The 25,424-nt window shown below is 44.3% G+C and overlaps 1 protein-coding gene across 1 annotated transcript in view; it reads right to left on the bottom strand.

Annotated features, from left to right (window-relative positions):
* The window catches only part of LOC147703273 (uncharacterized), a 155,636-nt gene that overhangs the window by 5,677 nt on the left and 124,535 nt on the right, over positions 1-25,424 (bottom strand). The window contains exons 5-6 of the mRNA XM_086929484.1: positions 21,342-21,392; positions 7,865-7,918 (exon numbers count right to left, since the gene is read on the bottom strand). Coding sequence (XP_086785610.1) covers positions 7,865-7,918; positions 21,342-21,392 — 105 coding nt within the window. The remainder of the gene's footprint in view (positions 1-7,864; positions 7,919-21,341; positions 21,393-25,424) is intronic.

Below are 25,424 nucleotides of genomic sequence, written 5' to 3'. Positions count from 1 at the left end.
ATTCCATGGCTGCACTTAATGAGACAATGTTAAATCTATTGCGATGGGTCATTTTTATTTACTGTTTTACCTAGAGTACATAATATGTACTCATTCAAATTCACCACCTTAGGGTGTTCATTTTCCAACCGCATGCACCTTACCAATTCAACAATGGTGTCAATTTAAACAAAATAAACCCTTGCAGCTGCACACATTGAAGATACCAGCCTATTCTGAATTAGAGGAGGTATTTACAAATAATGGAGGGCAATAATTTACATAAAGCTGTCCTTTGGCCAATATACCATACTAAGGTTTAGCATCCATTGGAGAATATTAAATGTAATTCCCATCCCCATTCTACTCTTCCCTTGTCTTTGGCTAGGCCATTTTAAAAGCAGTTATACAATTCCCTATTTACATCTTTTCAAAAGAGGGCTTTTTTTATATTTTTTAAATTATCCTCATAAGTATATATTTAAAACCAACCATTGATTAAACATAAGCAGGTCAGGAAACTTTATGTCTTTCATCAATAGTTCATATACTACAATACACAGGCCTCTAAATATCTCCACGCCCACTGTCAACTCCAGCTTTTATTAAGGAAGGACTCATTGACATCTTTATTAGACTCAAGTGGTGAGTAATTTTTTTGACAGTTGCAGTGATCCTTTAAAGGTGTAATAAATATTGCAACCCTGCGTGCTAGACAGTAAAGTCTGATTTTTTATCAAGATGGCATTTGGAGCACCTGAAAACCAATGACGTTCCCACTCGGTTGCAAGCACTGACTGCACAACTGGAGCTACAGATAATTTTTGCGTTGCGCCGGCAAGGTCACCAGCATTAAAGAAAGTCTCCATGAGGAGACGGAGGGGTTGAGATAATCATACTGCCATCTTGTTGACATCAGGTGTGACTCACCACCCCAAAGAACTACAGGACATAATCACAGTGTGGCAGAATGCTGGGCAGTTCTAGTAAGGAGGAAGGGGGAATTTGCTTCTACTCCCTGCTCCTGTCAACTTTGTCTAGACTCAGGTTCTTGACTTTATTTTTGTGATATAATTTCTGAAAAGAAAAAAACAAAGAGGAGTAATTATTTAAACTCAAACCTGTCTCTACTGGTGAGTCATAACTAAGAAAGGGAAAATAATGCAGCTACATGCTTTAAACATAATGCAATCAGCTGGCACTGAGAAATACATTGATACTGATGTGATGGAGGTAGCTAAGAAGGTTGAGGGATTATTATTCTCTAAGGTTGGCCACAGAAAGGATGATCTGAGAGATTCAACTGCTGGGATTCAGATGTTGGAGGGCAATGTTAAGATGGTCCATGAGGAGCTATGTGAGCTGAATTACTTCAGGAAGTACATCGGAAACCACATTGAACGTGACTTGAGGGCAGAAGCTCTTAAAATTAATCTGGGAATGCAAATGTGAGAATACTGGGTGTTGCATCACTAACACTGTGAAGTCCTTTCCATTTACAAAGGGTGGAATCATCTAAGATAGGCTTTGACTGTGAGAGCGAACAGATATGCATTTGATGAGTAAAGTCCACCACTTTCTCACAGGTGATACCCTTCTTCATGGTTATTCTACTGGGAGCACAGCACAGACATGGTTGTTCTCAGTAATCTAGAGTGGTGCAAGAAGACACTGCAGGCACTGTTCTGGAAGAAGAGGCTAGTGTGGGAGGACCAGTTCTCAGAAGTTGGGAGCATATTTATGGGAGCTTTGCGTAATGCTTATGGCACGCAACTTTGTACCTGTGTGACTCAAACCTCTATGTCATATATATATAAAGCCCATCTAAACCACTTTACATGGCTTTGAATGGCTTCAAAAATCTCTGAGCAAGAGAGGCATTCGATGGACATTGCAGTGGGTGTTCCCTTGCAACTCCCATGGTTTTTGATGCATTCCAAGATTTACAAGGATTTGTAGACCCAAGACAACACAGAACGGTAACACAGGAGAAGCATATTGAGAAGAAATATCTTTATTTCTCCTTGTTCTTTCCTCATTCTATGTGAGCTGCATTCTGCAGCACACATTAGAAAAACGAAAAAACACCTTCCTGAACAAAATCAATCCCACCTACAACACAGGCACCCTTGCACCATGGTGTGAGGGTGCCTGTGTTGGCACTAGGCTGACAAAATTGAGCTGGCTAAGTGAGAAAGGAGATTAATATGTATATTCGATAAAAACTGTGCATTCCTGTCCTTTACATGTGAAGCAGAGCAGCATTGTAAGGTGACTTGCACTGCTGCCCTAACCCACACATTTATTAAAAATGGCAAAAATGACTTTGGCACTAGAAGGCTACAAGGTTCCATTGGCTTCACAGTCAAGCTGAAAGTGAATTGTCAGGGCAAGACATGTGTTTTGAGCCTTTTTGAGGGGGCAAAGAACTCTCTTTGGTTGTTTTTCTAAATTCACCACTGGTTGGAAAAATACTGGTCTCAACTAGTGATCAGTTTTTAGCATTTTTTGACCAGTGCATTGTATACCGGACCCCTAATTCTTAGTACAATCACTTCTTTTCACTCTTAAACATAAAGGTTCAGCACTCATCTATTCAGTCAATTATGTTTGTGACACATTATTTTGCTCCATATAGTACAGATATGAAAGATTGGAACGGACGGAACCAGACGTCATGCTGAAACTCATTGGAGCTACCATACTCCAGACATTGCACACTTTATTCTTCTGATGTATGGCGTAACATGAAGAACATGCAGGAAGACCTCTCGCCTATTGAGCCCCGAAGAAGCCCCAGGAGGATGAAATGCTTTTGCTACCATTTTCACGCTGTGATTTTAAAGAAAAAATAAAGAATAAAGAATAAAAAAAAATTAAAGAAGAAGAAACAACTCCTACATTTGTTTTCTGAAAACAAATTGTCTGATCTTTCATATCTATACAATATGGACCAAAATAATGTGCCACAAACATAATTGACTAAATAGATGAGTGCTGAACCATTTTGAGGAATTTGCTTGTAAAATCATTGTTCTATTTTAGAGTTGTAGGGGGGTCACATCTCTGGATCTTTGCACCATTGCATGGCTCATAATTACTCCTAACACTTCGTGTTGACGAGTGCAGGACTAGCGTGCCTTGACCCTTCAGTGTGTGGTTTGCTTAATCATAAAGGTACTGCATACTTTTGCCCACATTATCAAACTCCACATCCCTCCCTGTCCAGAAAACAGAAGTTATACTTAACAGAAGCTCAATGATATTTACCCTGCTCTCCAGTTTTACTTCACAGCTAAGATGTTTTGAATAGTCTATAAGACCCCTGATCAAAATATAACCAAGTGAAGATTTCTTCTCTTAGTGTCTAAAAAGAGTGGGAAGCACCATTTGACCTGGGAATGGTTTTGCTACATCAAATGTTTTTAGTGTCATAAGACCTTGATGCATTCTAATAATTGCATTTGCTTATCTTTTCCATGTGGAGTGGGAGTGGAAGGATGTGTTTGAGCTATGAGTATGTGTTTATCCAAGAGAAACCCAGCACACACATTGCCAAATTAACCTCATAGCTCCCAGACCCAACCAGCAACTGGACAATGAGCTTATCAGAGGGGAAGAAAAAAAGAGAGGACAGATCAACTAAGAAACCGAAAAAACAGAGATAAGAAAGAAGAGAGGCACAATGGAGTAAAAGCAGAATAATTGATGAGGGAGAAAGACATGGGAAAACATTTAGAGAAAGGCTAAACAGAGAGCAAAAGGTGCACTGAGACAGCGGTTTTGGACATGAACTTCGTTAGCAGCTTCTGTTCTTGGACAATTTAGTGGGCTCATTGTGACACATGTAAGGGTCATTGTGGTCCCGCTGACACCATTGTTACACATGCACCTAGAGAGTCCCTTTATTTTAGCTCTCTACTCCCCTAAGGACCTGGGCCTTGTTCCACTTCAACAGCACCCTCTAGAACCTGGGTTATGTGCCACAGACTTTAGTACCTGTTTGTTTTGTTCTAGCAAAGAAAAAAGGAGAGTGTGTTATGTGGTGGGTATATTTGCATGTGTTCTATTATCTCATCTGCCTGAGTTCAATGCTAAAGGTTCTTGTATAGATTATAAGGTGGAAGAAATTCTATTTTGATCAGTTGATGCTGGCACCTTGGAGAGGTGACGCCATGTTGTGTCACCAATAAAGCTGATTGGAAAACCTACCCTAGTGTTCAGTGACATCTTTTCATCATAACATTTTGCCAATGAGGATGGGACGTGGAGAAAGGTGGTAGACACAACCTGGGTGGTCCTGTCGATGTTACTGTGGGAGGCAATGGAATGGTGCTGATTGGACTGACACTGGATTGGATTTGAAGTGCCGAGTGGACCGCTGTCAGTTTACGTTTTAAGTTGGATGAATATTTGGGAAATATTCAGCACAAGCCCAGGTACCGTGTTTTTTTAAATACCAAAACAAGGTTAATTTTTAAACTCATGGATGGGGTGAAGGCTTGAACACATCCGTGAGAGCACAGGCCTGGAACTTGCTGCTGTGATGTAGAGTGTGTTGCCTGCATTCTCTGCATCACTCAAGGAGTGCAATCTGAGTCCCAGATGCAGCGCGTCACTGCAACGCACCTTATTCTGCACAATACCACCTTTTGCCATCTAACAATGTAGTGGATCAGTGACAGTGGCAGAAGATGTGCATTCCCGGAAGTAGTGGGCCATGGCAGTGTTCTGCATACATCATTTGAAGTGATTTGCACACCATTTCAACATCATTTGAAGTCAAGGAGGTCTCCAAGATTTGTTCCAGCTGGCATGGCTGCTCACTATAACATTATAACTCCACTATTTCTGTAAATCAATCGGGGTCTCCACAAATACCTTGGAGGATTGGGTGAAAATGAAGGAAAATTCTATAATAGCATTGGATGGACATGATTTTTTGCCAGCAAGGAAGAAGGCATTATTTATAAGCGCACTAGGTAGATAGGAGCGAAGAATTTGTAAATATTTGTCGGTAGCCGTTGGACCCGATGGCCAACCCATTGGTAATATGTCCAAAGAGGCAATTAAACACCTTGAGGGCAGGTTAGCAAAGGAATTCAATTTGGTCCTGGTACGTTATACGTTGTTTACTCACCCTCAGGAAGAACATGAATCAATAGCTGAATTTGTAACATGACTCAGAGAGCTTTCGAATAAATGACATTTAAGCGCTATGACAGATGAGTTGATTCGTAACCAGCTCATTGTACAGTGCAAAGACAAGAAAATTCAGGAGAGGTTATGGGCAGCAAAGAACCCCTCTACTAAGGAGTTGATAGATGGAGGCAAGGAACAGTGATTATAGAGATAGAAGTTGTGAGTGAAGGCACTGTGAAAGAGAATGTGTGAGAAAGAGGTGGAGCTCATGGTGGAGTAGCGATCAATGTATACCACCATTCGCATGAAAATGTTCGAGGTGCAATGGAGTAACTTGACATTGTCGGCTAAGGATATCAATCATGGAGGATATCAAGGGGAACCCACTGATATTTTGGGATACATGGAGGGGAACATGCACTATAGGATGCGAACAATTTTAGGGTGGATGTATCATTTTGACCACAATATAATAAAAAATTCCAGAGCAATCAACCAAATAATGGTTATGGAGGATTGAAACTTGAGTGATACTTGAGAGAATATGTTTTGAAATACCTTAGGAGGCTGGAAAGAGTATGTCCACAAAATTATGATAATGTAAAATGCTGTGCCAATGCATCAAAAACGTCATATAGTACCTCTTTTTGTGAGAGGTGTCAAAGAGTTGCTGAGTGACATGCTTAAAGAGAGTATAATTGAACCTGTAGAGGTTTGACAATGGCCATCTCCAGTTGGTATTTCCTAAAAATCTGATGGCCATTTGAGAGTTTGTGTGGATTTGAGATCTCTCAACCAGGAGATAGTCATGGATAGATTTCCTCTCCCAAATATCAGCAAGCTACTGGTATTGGTGAAGGATGGCAAGTATTTTTCAACCGTGGATTTGAGGAATGCTTACCATTAAATCAGTTTGCATGAGGATTCTTAAATGTTTATATATTTTCTCACTACAGAGGGGATGAATGAATTCACTCCTGTGCGATTCGGTTTAGAGTCGGCTGCGAGTGTATTGCACCGGATGATGACGAAAATCTTTGAGGGGTGAAAAAAGTTATCTTTTTTCAAGATTACTTTCTAGTCTTGGGTGAAACTGTGGAGCAACATAACTCAACTTTGGTGTTGGTACTGAAGAACTTAGGGAGAATTTGGTTTGACACTTAAAAGAGATAAGAGTACATTTTTTACCAAAAAATAGATTCGCAAGGGTACACTATATCCCATGATGGCATCAAACCTACATTTTCTTTATTGAATGCAATGGTAAAGGTTCCTGCTCCAACCAAAAAATACAATTAATATTTTTCAGGACTCAGAGTACTATGCCAAATTTGTTGACAGATGTGCGGATAAGACGGAGTGTTTGAGAAAATGTCTGTGGAAGGGGTAGAGTTTTGTGTGGAGGGAGGACAGAATGCCTACTTTGACGATATCAAAACAGAGATTTACAATGCTGGAATTTTGTCTCTGTTTGACAACAATTTTATGTCATTTTGCATTATTTGTTTAACTGCTCTGGGTGGTGGGGGGTGTCTCTCAAATGATGAAGGATGTTACATTTCATATGGTGTTCTGTTTGTATTAACAATTATAAATGTTGTTTTATACCTGTTCAAAACACACTAAAGCATTAGCAAATTTATTTTAAATGTGCTACCATTTTATTACTCCTTACTGTATGCTGAAGATTGTGCCTAAGAGGGGCCTGGACGGTTTTGTTACAGCCTTGGGGTCAGTGACCTGTGGTGCAACCATAACCCTTCATACAGTCAATACACTTTATATTCAGCTCAACACAGGTCTTTCTCACAACTGAACTATCTATTCACCTGCACTGACCAGGTGGGAGACTTCGAAGCACCCCAGATTATGGCCTGTGGGATCTCCGACCACTACCCAGTCAGCACCACTTTGAGGGGCCCGGCGACCAATAGTCCATCCTTCCCACGGATAGATCTGTGGTGCCTGCAGAACCAGGCCCTCTGGGATGAGCTCTTGGAGGGTTTCCATTTCTATTTTGAGGAAAACAGGGGTTCGGCTGACTCTCACATAACATTGTGGGAAGCTTACAATACGGTGCTGCGAGGACAGGCTCAGGCACTGATTGGAGCACAGAAGAAGGAGGAATCCATACAGATTACTCAGTTGGAAAATGAAATCGAGCAGATAGAACACGTGGGTAGCATCGCCTCATCTGCTGACCTCCACCACAGATTGACTCTCATGCAGCGGAAGCTTCAAACCTCCCCCTGCATATCAGAGCCTCACCATCGCTCTAGCAATTCAGTAAGGACCTCAAGACATGGATTCTGAACCAATAGGAGAACAGGCAGGACTATCTGACAGCGCCTCAAGACCCTCACGGGTGAAGCAGCCACACTCTACAAATCCTGATTGATTGATAGATCTGTTTATTTTTCTAGCATCTAGCTGTTAAGCCTAACTTAAACCCCTATACTGAGCCACTACCATTGGCCAATCCAGATAACATTAATAATTCCTAACAAATGGGTGCAATCAGTCACCATAGCGTTAAGGTAATGCCTTCCGCCATATTGATTGGTAAGACACAGCATCCCCACAGAAGGGTATATAGGAAAATGTGCAGTATATTGAAAATTGACAATTTGCTTAATGTATTCTTGGTCAACCTTTCAAACATTTTGTAAATCAAACACTTGAGAAATAAACATGAACTATGCTGAAAAATCCCTAACAAGAAATAATTGTAAAGGACTTTTACCAGTTGCGCGACCAGGGTCCCGGCGGGGTCTGACACTTTATCTAAAAGGTTCCTCTGAAACAGAAAAATTCAAACAATGAATGCGTTTATAAAGTACTTTGAAAGCTAATCAGTTTAGAGGCAGTTTTCCCTTCAATCTGTAAAAAGTGCACTAATAAGCATAAAAACATGCCTTGCATTTGGCCACATTCATAACAGAGTATCAGATAATATGCACCTTAGGCCAAAACCCAGGCTGGGATATTGCTGACATGTCTGCTCCTCACAAAGATGCAGTTACCTTGCACCAATATCTGATGGCCCACATTGTCTATTTCTCCCATATGAGCACTTAGCACTACATTGAGACATGTCATACTCCAGAGCATGCAACCTATGCTATATATTCGCAGGCACTCAGCCCGAAGAGAATCTATAGCACTGTATACTCAGCCCATTAAGACACTATGGGACTATACTCAACATTGTATGGGCCACTATGTAAATGTTCAGCTACTGTGTGCATGATTAGGTATTTTGCCTCAGACACAGAGAATCTTTGTTTAATATGTATGTCACAATTAAGATTTTGCAGTATAGGCTATTTTGTCATACTAGTGTTAAACATTGATCGTTGAAACACAATATGTACATTTTGTATATAGGAAATACAACTCCCATAATGCCTCATTAAGGGCAACATGGGATATCAGTATAAAAAGAAGCAAACGTAATATATATATATATGACGAGTTTCGACAGACAAGGTCACATATATATTTATTGCCTACTGGTTGTTGCCAATAGGTAGTTATAGTTAGAACCTAGTTTCCATAGAAAAACATGTATTGATTTGCTAATAACTTTGGCGTCGTTTGACGAATCTTTGCGAAATTCTCCCCCAAAAAATCTATCCAGGTCAGGTCCTAAAATCAGGTCCCCAACAGAAAGGCCAGGCCCGGGGGGTCGGGTCCCCAGGGACATGAGTGGCATAGGAGGGGGGCCACGCAGCCCCCTCACTCAATTAGAGAAAACATAAATACATAAAAAACAGGCACAGCCCCTGGGGACTGGGTCCCCTTGAATCCTGAGGGTCCCTTAGGCCAACTAGCCCACCAGGTACCTCCAGTATGCACCAGGGAGCTGCGTTGCAGAGAGGTGTTAAGAGACCACGTCCCTTTTCACACCTCTCTGCAACGCAGCTCTGTGGTGCTTACTGGAGGTACCTGGTGGGCTAGTTGGCACTCAGGAACCCTGAGGACTCAAGGGGAATTAATCCCCCAATTTACAATGTGCCAGGGGGCGTGTTTGCACAGTGGTGCAGGGCTGAGGCGGACCTGACATAGCAAGTGTGCAAACACACCCCCTGGCACAGTGTAAATTGGGGGAATAAGTCCCTTTAAATCCTGAAAGTCCTTGGGGGTGAACTAGCCCCCCAGGTACCACCAGTATGCGCCAGGGAGCAACGTTGCAGAGAGGTGTTCAGAGGCCCTGCACCTTTTTACACCACTCTGCAACGCAGCTCTATGGTGCTTACTAGAGGTAGCTGGTGGGCTAGTTGGCCTCCTGGGACCCTCAGGACTCAAGGGGATGTAACCCCCCCAATTTACAACGCAGGGGGCGCGTTTGCACAGTGGTGCAGGGAAGGGGCATGGCCTGATGTGACAAGTGTGCAATCGCACCCTGTTGCGTGCTTTAAGTTGGGGGATTAAGTCCCCTTGAATCCTGAGGGTCCCTGGGGGTCAACTAGCCCACCCGGTACCTCCAGTAAGTACCAGGGAGCATCGTTGCAGAAAGGTGGTCTAAGGCCACGCCCCATTTTAACAGCACTATGCAATGCAGCTCTGTGGCGCTTACTGGTGGTAGCTGGTGGGTAAGTTGGTCCCCAGGGTATGGGTACTCAAATATCTATACAGTCACTCACACACTGCCACTAATACATGGAGTTACTCACACACCTAGTCCGTCATGCAATGAATCAATCACACTCCCATTTCCTCACGTATACAGTTATACATACACACCACCTCACTTATTCAAACATATACTAACACATACTTACTCTCTTATACAATCACTGATACAAGTATACACTCATCCATAAAGCCTCTCTCACAATCACTGACTCTAATGTATAGTCATTTATATACTCCAACTCTCACATACACTGCCTTTTATATATGTACGATTCAGAAAAGGGGGTGGTGATGAACAGAGTGTCTGAATTAAGCAGACCACTCTTACCCAGTCCAAAGATCAGGGCTTGATCCATCACCGTTATTTAGCTCACTGCACCATCCCAGCTCAGAACCTGGCTATATGCAAATTAGTCTGTCCCTGGCCCAGTGCATCATGGGAACAGGGCAGACCAAACCACCAAGCCAATTCTTCACTAGAAAGGAGACAAGCTTCCGGGGACCGGTTTCTGGCATTTCAGCCGTGGTCGGCCCGGCTTGCTTGAATCCTGATGGTGCAGTGAGCAAGGGACTCATGTCTGAGTATACCCTGCCACACCTATAGTGGCCAAAAACGATTCAGAAAAGGGGGTGGTGATGAACAGAGTGTCTGAATTAAGCAGACCACTCTTACCCAGTCCAAAGATCAGGGCTTGATCCATCACCGTTATTTATATATGTAGTTACTTGGAAATGTACCACTGAGGCATTCAATCTCTCACCACCACCCCCGTATACACACTCACCTGCCCATACAGCTGTTTCCGCATACACTCTTGAACCCATAGACACAGTGAATCAATCACTCACACATATATGCACTGAGTCACACACCTCCCACCCACCCATACACATATTCAGTCTCCCAATACAAATACTCCGAAAACCAATCAATAACCCATATAGACACTCGTGTAGCTACTGACCAACACATGCTGCAGCTTACACAACAACAGACATAATGATACACAACAACAGACATAATGATACACACATTTAGACAGTTTAGTCACTAACCCATTCGTTCAGTAGGACACATTTAATTACTGTTTATATATAACACGAACCGTTAGGGAAGGGTCCTAGGGATTTTTTAAAGATCTTGCACGGACACAGCCCCCAAATTCTGACTATACTTCACAAAAATGTCCACGGGTCTAGAAAAAAACAACAAATCTACCTCAAAGATATACTAATCAAAAGCCTAAAAGATTCTGTGCATATGTGAAAAAGAATCTCCTTAGTCGTCATCGGGGCCTCCTCTTGGCACTTTCATCGTGAAACATAAATGATGAGCTGAGAACCTGATGGTTATGTCCCACACCAAATTATGAGTCACTGGATAGCCCCTAGATGTCAACTAGAAAAGATTTGTGATGGGAGAGAAATTATATTGCAGTGCAGAAATCAATTTATCAAGAAGTGACTTAAAATTGGGTAAAAGAGAAATTCATGTTTATTAGTATCACTCAGTGCCCAAGATTAAAAACAGTGCATGCACGGCAGTTTTAACAAATACCTGCCAGAATGGTTAATAGTAGGATCTTCTATCTCTTTTCATAGGAGGGCAACCTCTCAAGAAAGGAGAGACAGCCAGTTGAGGTTTGAAGAAGCACAACTGGAGATAAGGAAACAAACTGTAGCCTTAGAAAAGAAGTTCCTAGAGCTTGAAAGGAAAGAGCAAGAAAAAGATGTGACTAGAGTCCCAAGGTGGCAGCACTGTCCCTAGAGGTAGGGATTGGTCTCATGACGATCACAACTTAAGCAAGATAGTCCCTCCCTACAAGAGTGGGGATGACATCCACAAATGGATAACTGCACTGGAGAGGGCCTGCAAAGTACAGTAGGTACCCCAGGAGCTGTGGGCAGCAATCTTGTGGGCCTCCTATACAGACAAAGGTAAAGACAAGCTCCTCACTCTCAGAGAAGAGGATGCTGATGATTACAAAGTCCTGAAGAGTGCACATATAGTTGGGTTTGGACTAACCACTGAGCAGTATAGGATACAGTTCTGAGACACCCATAAGGCACAGACACAGGACCGGGTTGACTTTGTTGATTGAGCTCCTAAGGTCCTGGAGGGCTGGTTACTGGGCAGTAAAGTGTGTGATTATACAGGATTGTATAATTTGATCATGAGGGAGCAAATCCTTAATAACGGTCAGAATCAGCTCTTGCATCAGCACCTGGTAGACTCTGATCTGACCTCTCCCCAAGAATTGGGAAAGAAGGCAGACAAATGGGTCAGAACCAGGGTGATACAGAAGGTACAGAACCAAGGTGGTGACCTGAAGAAGCAAGATCCTAATAAGGGTGGGGAGAAGGGTGAAGACCAGAAGTCTTCACACGGTTCCCAAAAATCTCCTACTGGTGGTGATTCCCAATCTTCAAAGAAAAATAAGGGCCAAAAGAAACCATGGTGTAAAATCTGTAAACAGAATAGCCATTGGACTAGTGATTGCACTAAGAAAGATGCAACTCCAGCCACCATTGCCCCTAAGGCAACTGTTCCCCCTAGTTCAGCTCCTGGTGGTGGTACTCAGCAAAAGGGTGTAGTAGGGTTAACCCTGGGTGCTGAGATGGGCTCTGGCCTAGTCAGAGTACCAACTCAGGCTGTGCTGATCTGTGATGGAGGTTCAAAAGGGGGTGGTGATGGACGGAGCATCTGAACCAATCGAACACTCACACCCAGTCAAAAGATCTGGGTTTGATCCATCACCGTTCTTTAGCCTATTCTGCCACCCCAGTTCAGACATGGCTATATGCAAATCAGTCTGACCCTGTGCCTCATGGGAACAGTCCAGCCCGAACTGCCAAGCCATGCCTTCCATGGACCGGAAACAAGCTTCCGAGGACCGGTTTCTGGCATTCCAGCCGTCTTCAGCCCGGCTTGCTTGAATCCAGTGGCAAAGTGAGCAAGGGACTCACGTCTGAGCATACCCTGCCACACTTATGGCGGCCAAAGCCGTTCAAAAGGGGGTGGTGATGGAAGGAGCATTTGAACCAATCGAACACTCACACCCAGTCAAAAGATCTGGGTTTGATCCATCACCGTTCTTTAGCCCACTCTGCCACCCCAGTTCAGACATGGCTATATGCAAATCAGTCTGACCCTGTGCCTCATGGGAACAGTCCAGCCCGAACTGCCAAGGCATGCCTTCCCCGGACCGGAAACAAGCTTCTGAGGACCGGTTTCTGGCATTCCAGCCGTCTTCAGCCCAGCTTGCTTAAATCCAGTGGCAAAATGAGCAAGGGACTCACGTCTGAGCATACCCTGCCACACTTATGGCGGCCAAAGCGGTTCAAAAGGGGGTGGTGATGGACAGAGCATCTGAACCAATCAAACCCTCACACCCAGTCAAAAGATCTGGGTTTGATCCATCACCGTTCTTTAGCCCACTCTGTGATTGAGGCATGGATATGTCCTCCTCTGTGAGTCCCAGTAACTTGGGCAAGTACAGACAACAGCCTTTAATAAATGAAAAAGAGGCTTTGGCCTACAGGGATACTGGGGCAAGTGTCACTATGGTGACACAAGACCTTGTGGACCCTGGACAAATCATACTTGGTGAACTTTAACAAGTGACCAATGTTAGCAATGTCAGGACCAACCATGCCCTGACAGTTGTTAATTTCTCCTAGGGAGGGGTGTGATCAAGGGACTCCCAGAAAAGCTTAGGTGGAGATGGGACATCCTACTACCCTGCCTTTCATTTGCATACAGGGAGGTTCCTCAGAAGGAGGTTGACTACAGCCCTTTTGAACTTCTATTTGGGGATCCTGTAAGAGGCCCATTGTGTCCGGTGAAGGAGGGATGGGAGTTACCTCTCAAACCACCTAAACAGGACATAGTGAACTATGTACTTGGTCTCCGCTCCAGGATGGCTGAGTATATGAAAAAGGCAACTAAAAACCTTGAGGCTAGCCAGGAATTACAGAAAGCCTGTAATGATCAAAAGGCTGTATTGACTGTTTACCAGCCAGCACAGAAAGTGTGGGTGTTGGAGCTTGTGCCCCAGCAGCTCTCCAAGACAAGTGGAGTGGACCCCACACTATTGTTGAACAGAAGAGAAAGGTTACCTATATGGTAGATCTTGGAACTCCCAGGAGCCCCCATAGGGTGCTTCATTTCAACAGGCTGAAACCATATGTTGACAGGGCAGACATGGGCTTGCTCCTGGCTACTGATGAGGGACAGGAGGAGGAGAGTGACCCTCTCGCTGACCTGCTCTCACAGAACCCTGATGATGGGTCGGTAGCTGGAGTAGCCTTGGCGGGCAGAGTCACTGACCAGCACCAAACTGATTGCAGACATGTTCTCAATCAGTTCAGACATATGTTTTTTCTGACTCCATGTCAGATGACCTGGTGCACTCATGATGTGGGCACTGGGGACAGTCTGCCTGTTAAAAATAAGATTTACAGGCAACCTGATCATGTCAGGGACTGTATCAGGACTGAAGTCCAGAAAATGTTGGATTTGGGAGTTATTGAACCCTCAGATAGCCCTTTGGCTAGTCCAGTGGTCTTGGTACCAAAACCTCACATCCAGGGTGGTAAGAGAGAGATGAGGTGGTGTGTTGACTACAGAGGTCTCAATGCAGTCACTAGGACTGATGCCCATCCAATTCCAAGAGCAGATGAGCTTATAGACATGTTGGCCTCAGTCAAATTTCTTAGCACATTTGATCTTACAGCTGGCTACTGGCAGATCAGATTAGCTGATGATGCAAAGCCAAAGACAGCATTTTCTACCCCTAGTGGGCACGATCAATTTGTGGTAAAGCCCTTTGGTTTGAAGAATGTACCTGCCACTTTTCAAAGGATGGTGAAAAAAGTTCTAACAGGCCTGGAAGACTATAGTGCAGCATATCTAGATGATATTGCTGTCTTTAGCTCCACCTGAGAGGATCACCTGGTCCACCTGAGAAATGTTTTGGAGGCCCTTCAAAAAGCAGGCCTAACTATCAAGGCTACTAAGTGCCAGATAGGGCAGAGCCAGGTTTTGTACTTGGGCCACCTTGTAGGTGGAGGCCAGGTTCAACCATTGCAGAGCAAAATCCAGACCATCATGTAATATGTTGTTCCCACTACCCATACTCAGGTCAGAGACTTCTTGGACCTTACTGGGTACTACAGGAGATTTGTCAAGGGGTATGGCTCCATTGTGACACCCCTGAAGGACTTAACTTCTAAGAAAATGCCCCAAAAAAGTTCAGTGGACGGTTAGCTGTCAGAAGGCATTTGATGATCGGAAGCAGGCCAAGTGCACTGCACAAATTCTGCAAAGTCGTAACTCCAGAGAATTCATTGTCCAAACAGATGCATCTGAGTTGGGTGCTGGGCTGTGCTATCACAATTGAATGATGAAGGTCAGGACCAGCCAGTATCTTTTATTAGCAGAAGGCTGGCCCCTAGAGAGAAATTTTGGTCAGCTATTGAGAGGGACGCCTTTGCTGTGCTTTCGGCTCTGAAGAAGCTAAGGCCATACATGTTTGGTACTCACTTCACTGTTCAGACTGACCATAAGCCCCTTTAATGGCTAAAACAGATGAAGGGTGAAAACCCCAAACTTTTAGGGTGGTCCATTTCCTTACAGGTGATGGACTATACAGTGGAACACTGACCTGGGAGTAACCATGCCAATGCAGATAGACTCTCCAGGTATTTCCACTTATAACATGAAGACTCAACTGGTCAAGGTTAGATTAATGTCCCTGTGTTGGGGGGGTGTAGGAGAGTAGGATCTGCTTACTATGGTTACCCTCCACTTTTTGCTGTTGTTTCACATTTTTTTTACTTTAGTCTGGCTGTGGCCCTGCTAACCAGGACCCCCGCCTAGCTGCTTCCTCTCTAAATTGATTGCAAGAACTTAGGTACACTCCAGATTGGTTACTGGGTTACCATTGTGAGTCCCTAGTATACCGTACACTAGGTACTAAGGGCATAGGTACCCCAGAGGCCTAACAGGGGCGGAAACATGTATTATGTCACCCCTGGGAAGCATTTCAAAATGGCACCACAGGTCTGCTACTGCAGCCTGGGTAAGGTGGTGCATGTACCCCTTACAAAGATATAGGCTACCTACATCTACCTTATATCACTGACACATATAAACGTATAAGTCACTACTATGGCAGGCCTTATCATTCCTAAAGGCAGAGTGCTTGGTTTTTGTGTGAGAGGGTGTCCATGAATGAGCAGAACCCCTCTGCAGCTTTTGGAATCACTTTGTTGTAGCTGTTCTGTGATACAGCCAGACCATATACTCTTAAGTGCATTATAACCTCACGGTAAATGCTAACTTTGGAATGACCGCATAGAAACATGTCGTGTTTGGTGGCAAACACTTTGGAATCCTAACCCCCACCAGTCCTGGCGGTGGGGGTAAAATTACACCTTTCTAGAGGGAGAAGACATGTACACACTTACTTAACTAGTAATAGTTTAAAAGAGCCCCAGTATCACAAAATGGATGCTGCAAACACAGACACGGGTCTGACCTCCTGCTGCTGGAAGAAACTCTGGCAGGGGAGGCCTGAACAATAGGTTTCCTGTCACAGGGAGGTGTAACCACCTCCCAGACAGGCTTTAGTGTATTGGGGCTGGGTGGGTGCATTCAGAGAATGCTTTTCAGACAGTGTTTGGGGGCTCACTTGGTGTCCCTGTGCATTCCCCATTTCAAACCGGTTGCAGGGGCACTTGACCCCTGCTCTGGCTCAAAACTGTACAAAGCGAAAGGGATGTAACCACCCCCACCCTGGGTCCTTCCATAGGTGGGACCCTGGAGTAAGGCCAACCCATAAACTTAGTATAAGTATAGGAACCTTGTCCTTAGGACTTTAGATTACCCTGAACGAAACTCTGCAACATATATCCTGGAACTTCGACACTGTATTTTGACTAGAAAACTGAATATTCTCCCTTGGGGTCAAGGAGTGACTCCTCTGTTCAAACATGCACCAAAGACGCATCTTGCCCGTTTGCATTTCCAAGGCTCCTGCCGGATCCCAACATATTTGTGACACAGGACCCAGACTTCCAGACTTTTCTAAGGCCGATACGATATCACAGCAAAGCTGAGACCCACAGCCATCATGAGAGACCTGGGACTGGAAGTCCTGGACACGGTGCTCATTTGCTAGTGCACCTACTTCCTGAGCTTTCCTGAAGTTGTGCATTGGGCTGCTTGTAGTCCAAGCCCTGAGCACCATCTGCACCGAAGATGGTGTTCCTACACTTTACGAGTGTTCTGTGGGCTTTCTTCTAGCAGTTCTGCTTGAGGCCCCTTTGCGATCCCTTGTCCATCAACTGGTGGGTCCCCACGGAGGTAACTCTTCTCTTTCTTGGGCTTTCCTGGTTGCTCAAGATGAGCCCTGGCTCCCTTTCGAAGGGTGAGTCCCTCGGACCTTGCTGGTCCGCACCTAGGCCAATCTTTGCTTTCTGCATGGGTTGCTGTTGCCAATGATTGTTGGGTTCCATCCAGAATACGACACCGCAGCACTTGACATCCTACATGTGACAGCTCGAATCCAACTCCTGGTCATCGTCGACGCCTCCTGGTGCTCATGGCTGAAGAGCCAAGCTTCACCTTCTTCACCTGAAATCACCTGACATTGGTTGGCATCTTCTCCTCGCCTTCCTAGTCACTAGCTATTGACCCAGACTCTGTACCCTCTGCTTTCAGGTTCTTCTCGACTTTGATCCAGGCTTGGATCCATCCAGACACTTTCCACTTGGTTGCCTGCAGGACTTCTCAGCAGCTCAGCATTGAAAACGACAACGAAACCTGACATCAAAGGACACCTATGCACCCGCCTTCCCTGGGTGAGGTAACTTGAGTACTCCGGTGCTCCCGTGGGTATTGAATCTAGAACTGCCTAGTTCTAAAGGGGTTTTCTCCAAGTCCTCTTCTAAGTGTCCTTCCTTTGTAATTTTCCAACCGCAACTTTCCCCATAGAAGTTAATGGTGATTTGTGGCTGTGTTTAGACACTGCACACGTCCCCCGTGGGTCCCCTGTGTCACTACCTTGGGTGGTTCCTGGTGGCCCCAGCGGTTCTAAAGGTTCTAGGCCTTGTATCTATGTCAGTTGTGGTTCTTATACCACTTTCTTAGTATATGGTTTGTGAGGCCCCTAGGGCTGACCTTATATTGTGCTACTTTACTGTGTGCTAAATAAGTTTAACTGATGTACTTTTGCCTCTAGCCTCATAAAGAGACGAGGGGGATGTGTTTAGAATAAATACATATATTTTATATATATACCTGGTGTGGTTCTCCTTTCATTCGGTCATTTATGAGATTATAGACTGGTAAAACAAACTGCTTTACATTCCTCAAAGACTTAGCCTGAAGGCTGCTTTCAACAGCTACCACTAGGATAGCTTCTATATAAGTTGTCTTTAAACCTACCATCATAAGGGTCGTTTGGACTGGTGCAAGGTGCCCACTAGAATAGTGGTCAGCATGCCAGGCCAACTTCTCACACAGGCTGTCACAGCCTTAGCCAACCCTTGGCCTGGCTCTCTCTGTTAATGAGGTGGTTTTCCCACCTCAAATTAAAGAATTACACTTCAATTAGAAGTTTGCCAACAGATGGAATCATTTGTGTAGGCTTTTCTTCCCTCCTTTGCTAACTGGTATGGAGGCAGTGCTCCTGCCTCCTGCATGTGTAAGGTGTTAGCAGATACCAACTTTAACCCACAGAGAAGAATCATTAAATCACCTTAACCACAGTAGTGTTTGTGCTATAATATGTTTGCCATTCCTTCACATCTCTTATTGTTGAGCGACTTGTACTGTTTACCTTTACTGCAGAACATGCACTCCATGGATATTCACTGCTGGAATCTAGGGGGCAATGCACAACAAGCCCAAGTGAAAATGGGTCTGTTCAAAGCCCAATAAGAATTTAGTATAGGAATGGGACTGACATTGCTTCAACCCATTCCAACCTGTCTTCTGATAGAGTGCTACCTAAAAAGCATCACCTCCTGAGCCGGTCTCTATCTTCAGGCATGCTGCACTGATTTCAACATGCATAGCATGTCAATGGCTTGTGAATGTTTGAGGGGAGCTCAAATGTAGCATGTTTCTCAAATCAGATTACTATATTGATATTTCTTTCCCTTTGCTGATGACCCTTAATACTGTCAGCACAGAGACAACAGAAATGAAAGAATTCAAAGTAACAGGTCTGTCTTAATGTTTTCCTTTTGCTGTGAGAGGCAACTTCACCGTTATTGTTTATATGAGTTGATGGGGCTGTGCTCCATATGCCAAAGCAGCCACTGTTTCACACTAGAGTTTTGTGAATATCTAAAAGTAGAAAAGTTTCTCAAAATTGTGCCAGTAAAATTACTCATATATCTTACTCACAAATGAAACTACCTTTGTGAATAGCCGATTCAGTCTATTATTCCAGCAGGAAAGAGAAAAGTAGAACTATAAAAAAGTATGTACTATTCAGCACCCTAAACACACTAACCAAAGGCTGACCATATAGTGCATGCCTATGAGGATATAATGCCCAGGAAGCATTTATAAAACCGAATATCTTAACTAAACAAGAGTCCAAATGAAACTACAAGTTCCTCCTATTGCTATTCGAATGTAAATCAAACTTACACTGGACTCCTTCCAACAAGAAAGGTTGGCATGTTTCAGCCAATACAATTAAATGTCTACTCAGGGCTAAGGAAGTCAAGGAAACTAATATCATAATGCTTAGCTTAAGGCTTAAGTACCTCAGGTTCTAAATCCGATAGGTGAAAGCGCTTTGCCTGCATGTTTGGTTTGGTCAGTAAGAAGCATAAGATTTAGTAGTGTATGAAGGGGAAAATAATGATAGGGATGAGTACTTTCCCACCTCGGTGTTTATCTGATTATTATTTTCCGTCATTGACTAGAGAAGACGTCTACTAGCAAGGGAAAGGTGGAAATATGTATATATGACCATGTGATTATTAGGTGGTCATCGGAACATGCAGGCAAAATGAATTACGGGAAAGAGACAATGTGGTACCTTGAAGATGTGGAATTACAGTGAAAAGAAAAAATACAGTTGTTGTTGGGTAGCTCTACATCTAGGTTAAAACGAATGGATACAGTAGACGGGACTGAAACTGGCTAATGAGATTAAATATGGGCTATTTGAGATATAGAACTTGTTAAATAGGTGCACCAATAATCTTGAAACAGCTAATACTGAGATTGTTTTGGAGAGTGACTGAGAAGACATTGGTTATCAATATTGCAAGAAAGGAAATGTACAGAGTGCGTGTTTTGGTCAGTGACAACAAATTGGTTAGTCCAAGCATGTTTTAAAGTGATGTATTTGTAAAAGATGAGCTCCATTTTCCCTTCGTGGAGACAGATATTGTCATAATTGAAGTGACGGAGATACTAGTTTAGTATGTGAAAATTCAAACAAAAAGAAGGGAGCCTGAGGTTGGGTTGAAAGAACACCACATGAGGAGGGCTTTCTGGGTATGAATTGTGCTAACAAAAAGAAGTACAAAATCTGCTTTTTAAAAGTTTATTCTAAAACTAAGACATTGATCTTGTTAATAAACATATACTGGGAGCACAGGTTGCAGCACTAGTCCAACGGGTGAGAGATCAGGGGTACAGGGAACAAAAAACTGAAGAATCGGAGATAATAGAGATACAGAAAGGGGCTCTTGGGCTTAACAGAGGCAAAGCAGGCATACTGCTAAATGTAATGGAGGGGGGGGGCTTTCTAACCAAAAGGAAAAGAGTTATTTGTCTGGGGAGTGGGAGGAGATATTCAAATGCATATGTTTTACTTTACTTGCTGATTAAGCTTGTATTCTCTTCAATGCCAAAAGCTGGGGGTGCTTGTAATTGTGAGCTCTGTCTTGCCTGAAATAAAGTAGAGTATTAATAAATTATTCTAATGGTATTCCTTCTCCATGCTTCCATACAGCCCTCTTCCGACATTGAGCAGAAACAGAGGGTGGCAGAGATTCATGCTTCCATGGTATCCAACAAGGCTGTGGAAATGAGTTGAACTCTATAAAGGTAGTCTTGCACTTTTCTACCATCTATCACTTACCTTAAGTCCTTAGAGACCACGGAGATATTTTCAAAATAGGGGAAGATTATAGATCACCATGAATGTACATCTCATAGCGTAATTTAATTTGCTGGTTAGTCAAAAAGATTGTCATGTTTTCAAGCACAAGGTGTTGACTTCACAGTGCAGTGCCGTTAGTCGTCTATGGGTAGCTAAGTGAGAAATGGTAACAGAGGAGAGCAGTTTTATAGCAGCCACACTTTCATTGATTCCCTCTGATCCTTGAAGACCCAGTGAGAGAGGGTGAAGTATATAATGCACAAATGCACTGCCAGGATAGAACACATCAGCTCCCTGTTCTGGCAGTGGCATTTGCAGATCAAGCAGGCCATACACAAACTACACTATTTATCGAAAAAATACCATGTGCATGAGAACAGACCAGGGTCTTAGATTAAATAGAGATGAATGACTACATTATGGATTTGACAAAGATACACTTACCAAAGTTTGAGTTATAGCTTTCGCAATAGGAGCCAGACAGTCAATATCTTTCTAAAAGACAATGTAAAATAAACAGTTAAAGAAAGAACAAAAATGGCAACTTCATTTGCATAAAATACCATTTCAGTTTTCAAAAACGGTATTAATCATTTTAGATAAATACCTCTTACCTCTAACTGAAAGGGGGCAAGCAACATTGTATGATAAATATTTGGCATGTAGATAACATAGCAACAAGCTTTGGGAAAGCCAATAGGTCCCGCCTTTGGGAACTATCTGCTTTGCAAGCTGTTTCAACAAATCTACAGAGCATCCCACATACTTTTCAACATGGCTAAGGAAGAATATTTTGAAAAGTCTGTAATTCTGTAGCTCAACTTATTTTGAAGGCAAGCAGAACACGAATGCGCCGACAAAATTACAATCGCCTTGTTTTTTTTTATTTACTAATCAAAGTTGAATCACAAAAAACAGAAATATATATGTGATAGTTTTCTTTTACTTTTAGAGCGAGTTGAGGAAGATAAATAGGGTGTAGTTGGGGGAAGCAACACAGAAACCATAGGTGGGGGGCAATGCAAAGCAAATGTGTGAGAGGGAGGGAGAGAGAGAGCAATGTGGAAAGCAGGGGGCAAAGGACTAAGGCAAGAAAGTAATGTGGGGAGAACCACACCACAAAGGGAATAAAGGGGACAAGTACATTGGAAAGTAAGAGTAACATGCAGCATGTAGGAGGAAGTCAAATATACTTAAGCATTCCACGCATTCTCATAGAGTGCGTGATACAAAAGTAGGGCCCTGAAAGTGAGTTCTGGAAGGGCACAAGTAAATTGACAATGATCCAGGGGATGCATTTCTGGCAGCATTGTTGCTGTTGCAGTGGGACTACATTACCCATCAGCCCACACACAGGAGGAGTGGTGCCAGCTAACTCTTGTCCTGTGAAGCGCTCTAGGACATCCGTAATGTGGAAAGCGTTTCTGGCCACATTGGTGTGGCTAGCGTGGTACTATTTCCCCATGCTCCGACAGACAGAAGGAGGGGTGCTAGCTAACATTCGGGGATACCAGCAGCCCAGAACTTGTTTCTGGCCACATTGTTACTGGTGAGTTGAGACTACATCCCCCAGCAGCCTACTGACAGGAGGAAGGGCGCCTGCTAACTGTTGTGCTCTGTCCCGCTCTGTGACACCCACAGCGAGGGACACATCTGCACCCGATGGAGCTTGGAAGAGACTGGGCCCCCTCTCTTGGCTGCGGTATCCAGCTTTGTCTACAGTCCCCCAAACACTTCAAAAAGGGCAAAAAGAAAATGAATGTGTACCATGCTAGCATCCTTGGCAAAGCATCAAAGTTTAGGAGTGCATACCTACAATGCAGAACTGAACAGAAGGAATGTTAGAAACGCCTTCAATAAACTCTATTCGAAATCTTACTAGCAGCAAGAAGGCTGAGACTGAGACGGTATAAACAAAACCAGGTGGTTAAAAACTCTGCTAGTAACTGTTTCACAGTGATCCAGGAAGTTAAGCCTATGCTGGGCTTTTAGGGTAAGGTTCACACAATTACACAAAAGAATGGACCAGTCATGACGTGCTTTCATTGATGAGCCACACCATGGAAAACAGGGTGGAGTGGTCTCCGGGGGAGAGGGTCCCTATATACAGCAAAAACGTTATGTGGTCAGGCATGTTTTTCCCTGTCTCAGAGGGGCATTACTGGTATATACAAGGATTAGTGCCTTACCTGCGGGCTTCATTCATAAAACTCCAGACATAAGTGATTTTGCTAACAAGCAGATGGTTGATCAGAGGCATGATTACTCCCTATACAATAAAACTATTATGAATCAATTTGTTGGTCTGGGGTAATTGACTCAATGATCCAACAAACTGACCTTGGTGTATTTGTTTTGAGCCTTAGGAACGAAGAAATAGAAAGGTTCCTGTGTAATATTTACAAGTGTATTAGCCACAATTAAGTCACATCAAGTCCTATAGAATAACAAAACAGCATCTGCCAGAACACTTTTACTTGTGATCGAAGCAATTTGAATCAGTTAGCATCAAGTATTACTGAATCAATTTCAATAGCATTGCGAAAGGTTATCTGTCAAAAATCTGTTTCCTGTGGTTTAAGCAATTTGAATCAGTTAGCTTCCAGAACCATTAAACCAATTTCTAACCAAGATACAAAATTGAGACTTTGGCTGGCGATGGAATAGAGCGCACCTCATTGTGTCTCGGTGTCCCTGCGGCCGGCCTACACTTATCCGATGGCATCGGGACCTGGGCGGGGATAGTGGCCCAAGTGTTCACCAGCTGCTAGTTGCCTGTGTTAAGTAATACCAGGATACATGAATTCTTAACTTCTTTATTTAGACCAACATGCATGCTCCGACAACATGGAGCGAAGCTGCAGTCAGCTCGGCGATCAGCTGGTAACTGTCACATCTGATAGTTATCAGCTGGTGACCTCACTGCTGGGACGGTGTCCTCGCAGGGACACTTGCCAGCCCACCAGGTATGGTGTCCTACAGGGGGCACACGTATAATAAACACAACACATCCCCCTCCTTCGGGGAGTAATGAAACCAATAAGAACGGGTAGGGAGCATAAGGCTCCGCTATCCACATATATAGTCTTTAAGTTTAGCTGGCGGTCCCAGCAGTCTCCCGGCCCTGCTTGTGTCCACCGGTCGTGCCAGGTCACAGACCGGAATGGCAGGAAGCCTGCGCCTTGCGCCTGCAGGTCTGGATGAAGAGACCGGCCGATGACTGCCCTGAAGCCTTCAGCTGCGGTCGCTCCCAACGCAGCTCCCCGCACTGCCTGTCGTGGTATCGTAGCGCTCACTCTCATTGCTCCTTCATCATTTTGTACTCTGCTTGCCTGCCTGCTTGTAATTAATTCACCGTAGCGCTTTTGCATTGGTGGTATCGTAGCACTTACTCGCACTGCTCCCACTTAACTGCTGCCTGTGTGCTTTTAAGGAAATCACCATAGCGCTATTTCTGTGGTAATATCGCAGCGCTCACTCACATTGCTCCCTCTTATTGTTGCCTGTCTGCTTTAATTGATCCATCGTAGCGCTTGAGCTCGTTAAGGCGCATTGGTGCCTGTCTGCTGTTTAGCTAAAATAATTATCGTCGCGCTATACTCAGAAAGCGCGCAGCCAGTGAAATTGTATTGTGCTTGACTACCTTTGGTTGTATAGCTTCAGCAGTGCATAGCGTCCATTTCAGGTTGTGCCCCCAATCCAGTTTCGATTTTGGCCTGCTGTCATTTTGTGCTTTGTTGTTGTGCCGCCCTGCCCGGACCTCTGCCCCGCTCCCGCCTCCCAGCTGCTCCTCCCTCGCCCCTCCCCCCTCCAGCACCTACATATGACAGATGCTTTTGCGCGCAGCATTCACGCGCAGCGGTCGCGCCCCATGCGCGCTGAAGGTGCCCCAAAGGTAAGCCCGTCTACGCCCGTCCGCGCCTGGACCGCGCCCAGCGCCAGACACCCTGGCCCCCGCAAAACCCATTCCACCCGCATACCACAATGCTACCAAGCTACCCCAGGTCACACCCACGGACCATTCACCTGCCACTCCTGCAAGTTCGCCTGCATCAGAACCCACACCAAATTCGCCTCCTCCAAACACAGCTCCGACTCTAACCACCTGAAGTGCATCCTGCTGAACACCCGCTCGGTCCACAAACACGCCACTGAACTCTGGGACCAACTCGACACTACATCGCCATACGTCGTCTTCCTTACAGAAACTTGGATGAACGCCTCATCAGCGCCCGACATCGCCATAGGCATCCCGGATGCCTACAAGATCATCCGAAAAGACCGCACCAACCAAATAGGAGGAGGCATCGCCATCGCCCATAAAAACACCATCCGAATCTTGACCAGCTCCGACGATAACCTCGCGTCAGCCGAACACCTTCACTTCCAGATCCACACCGACCCCAGGACCACACTTAGAGGCACCCTCATCTATAGACCACCAGGAACCCGCACACAATTCAAAGAAGACATCACTGACTTCATCAGCCCACATGCCCTCACCTCCGAGAACTACATTCTACTGGG

Source organism: Lissotriton vulgaris, chromosome 7 (assembly GCF_964263255.1).
Source record: "Lissotriton vulgaris chromosome 7, aLisVul1.2, whole genome shotgun sequence".
Lineage (NCBI taxonomy): Eukaryota > Metazoa > Chordata > Amphibia > Caudata > Salamandridae > Lissotriton > Lissotriton vulgaris.
The sequence above is the reverse complement of the archived record's forward strand: the minus strand, read 5'-3'. Positions and strand labels throughout refer to the sequence as shown.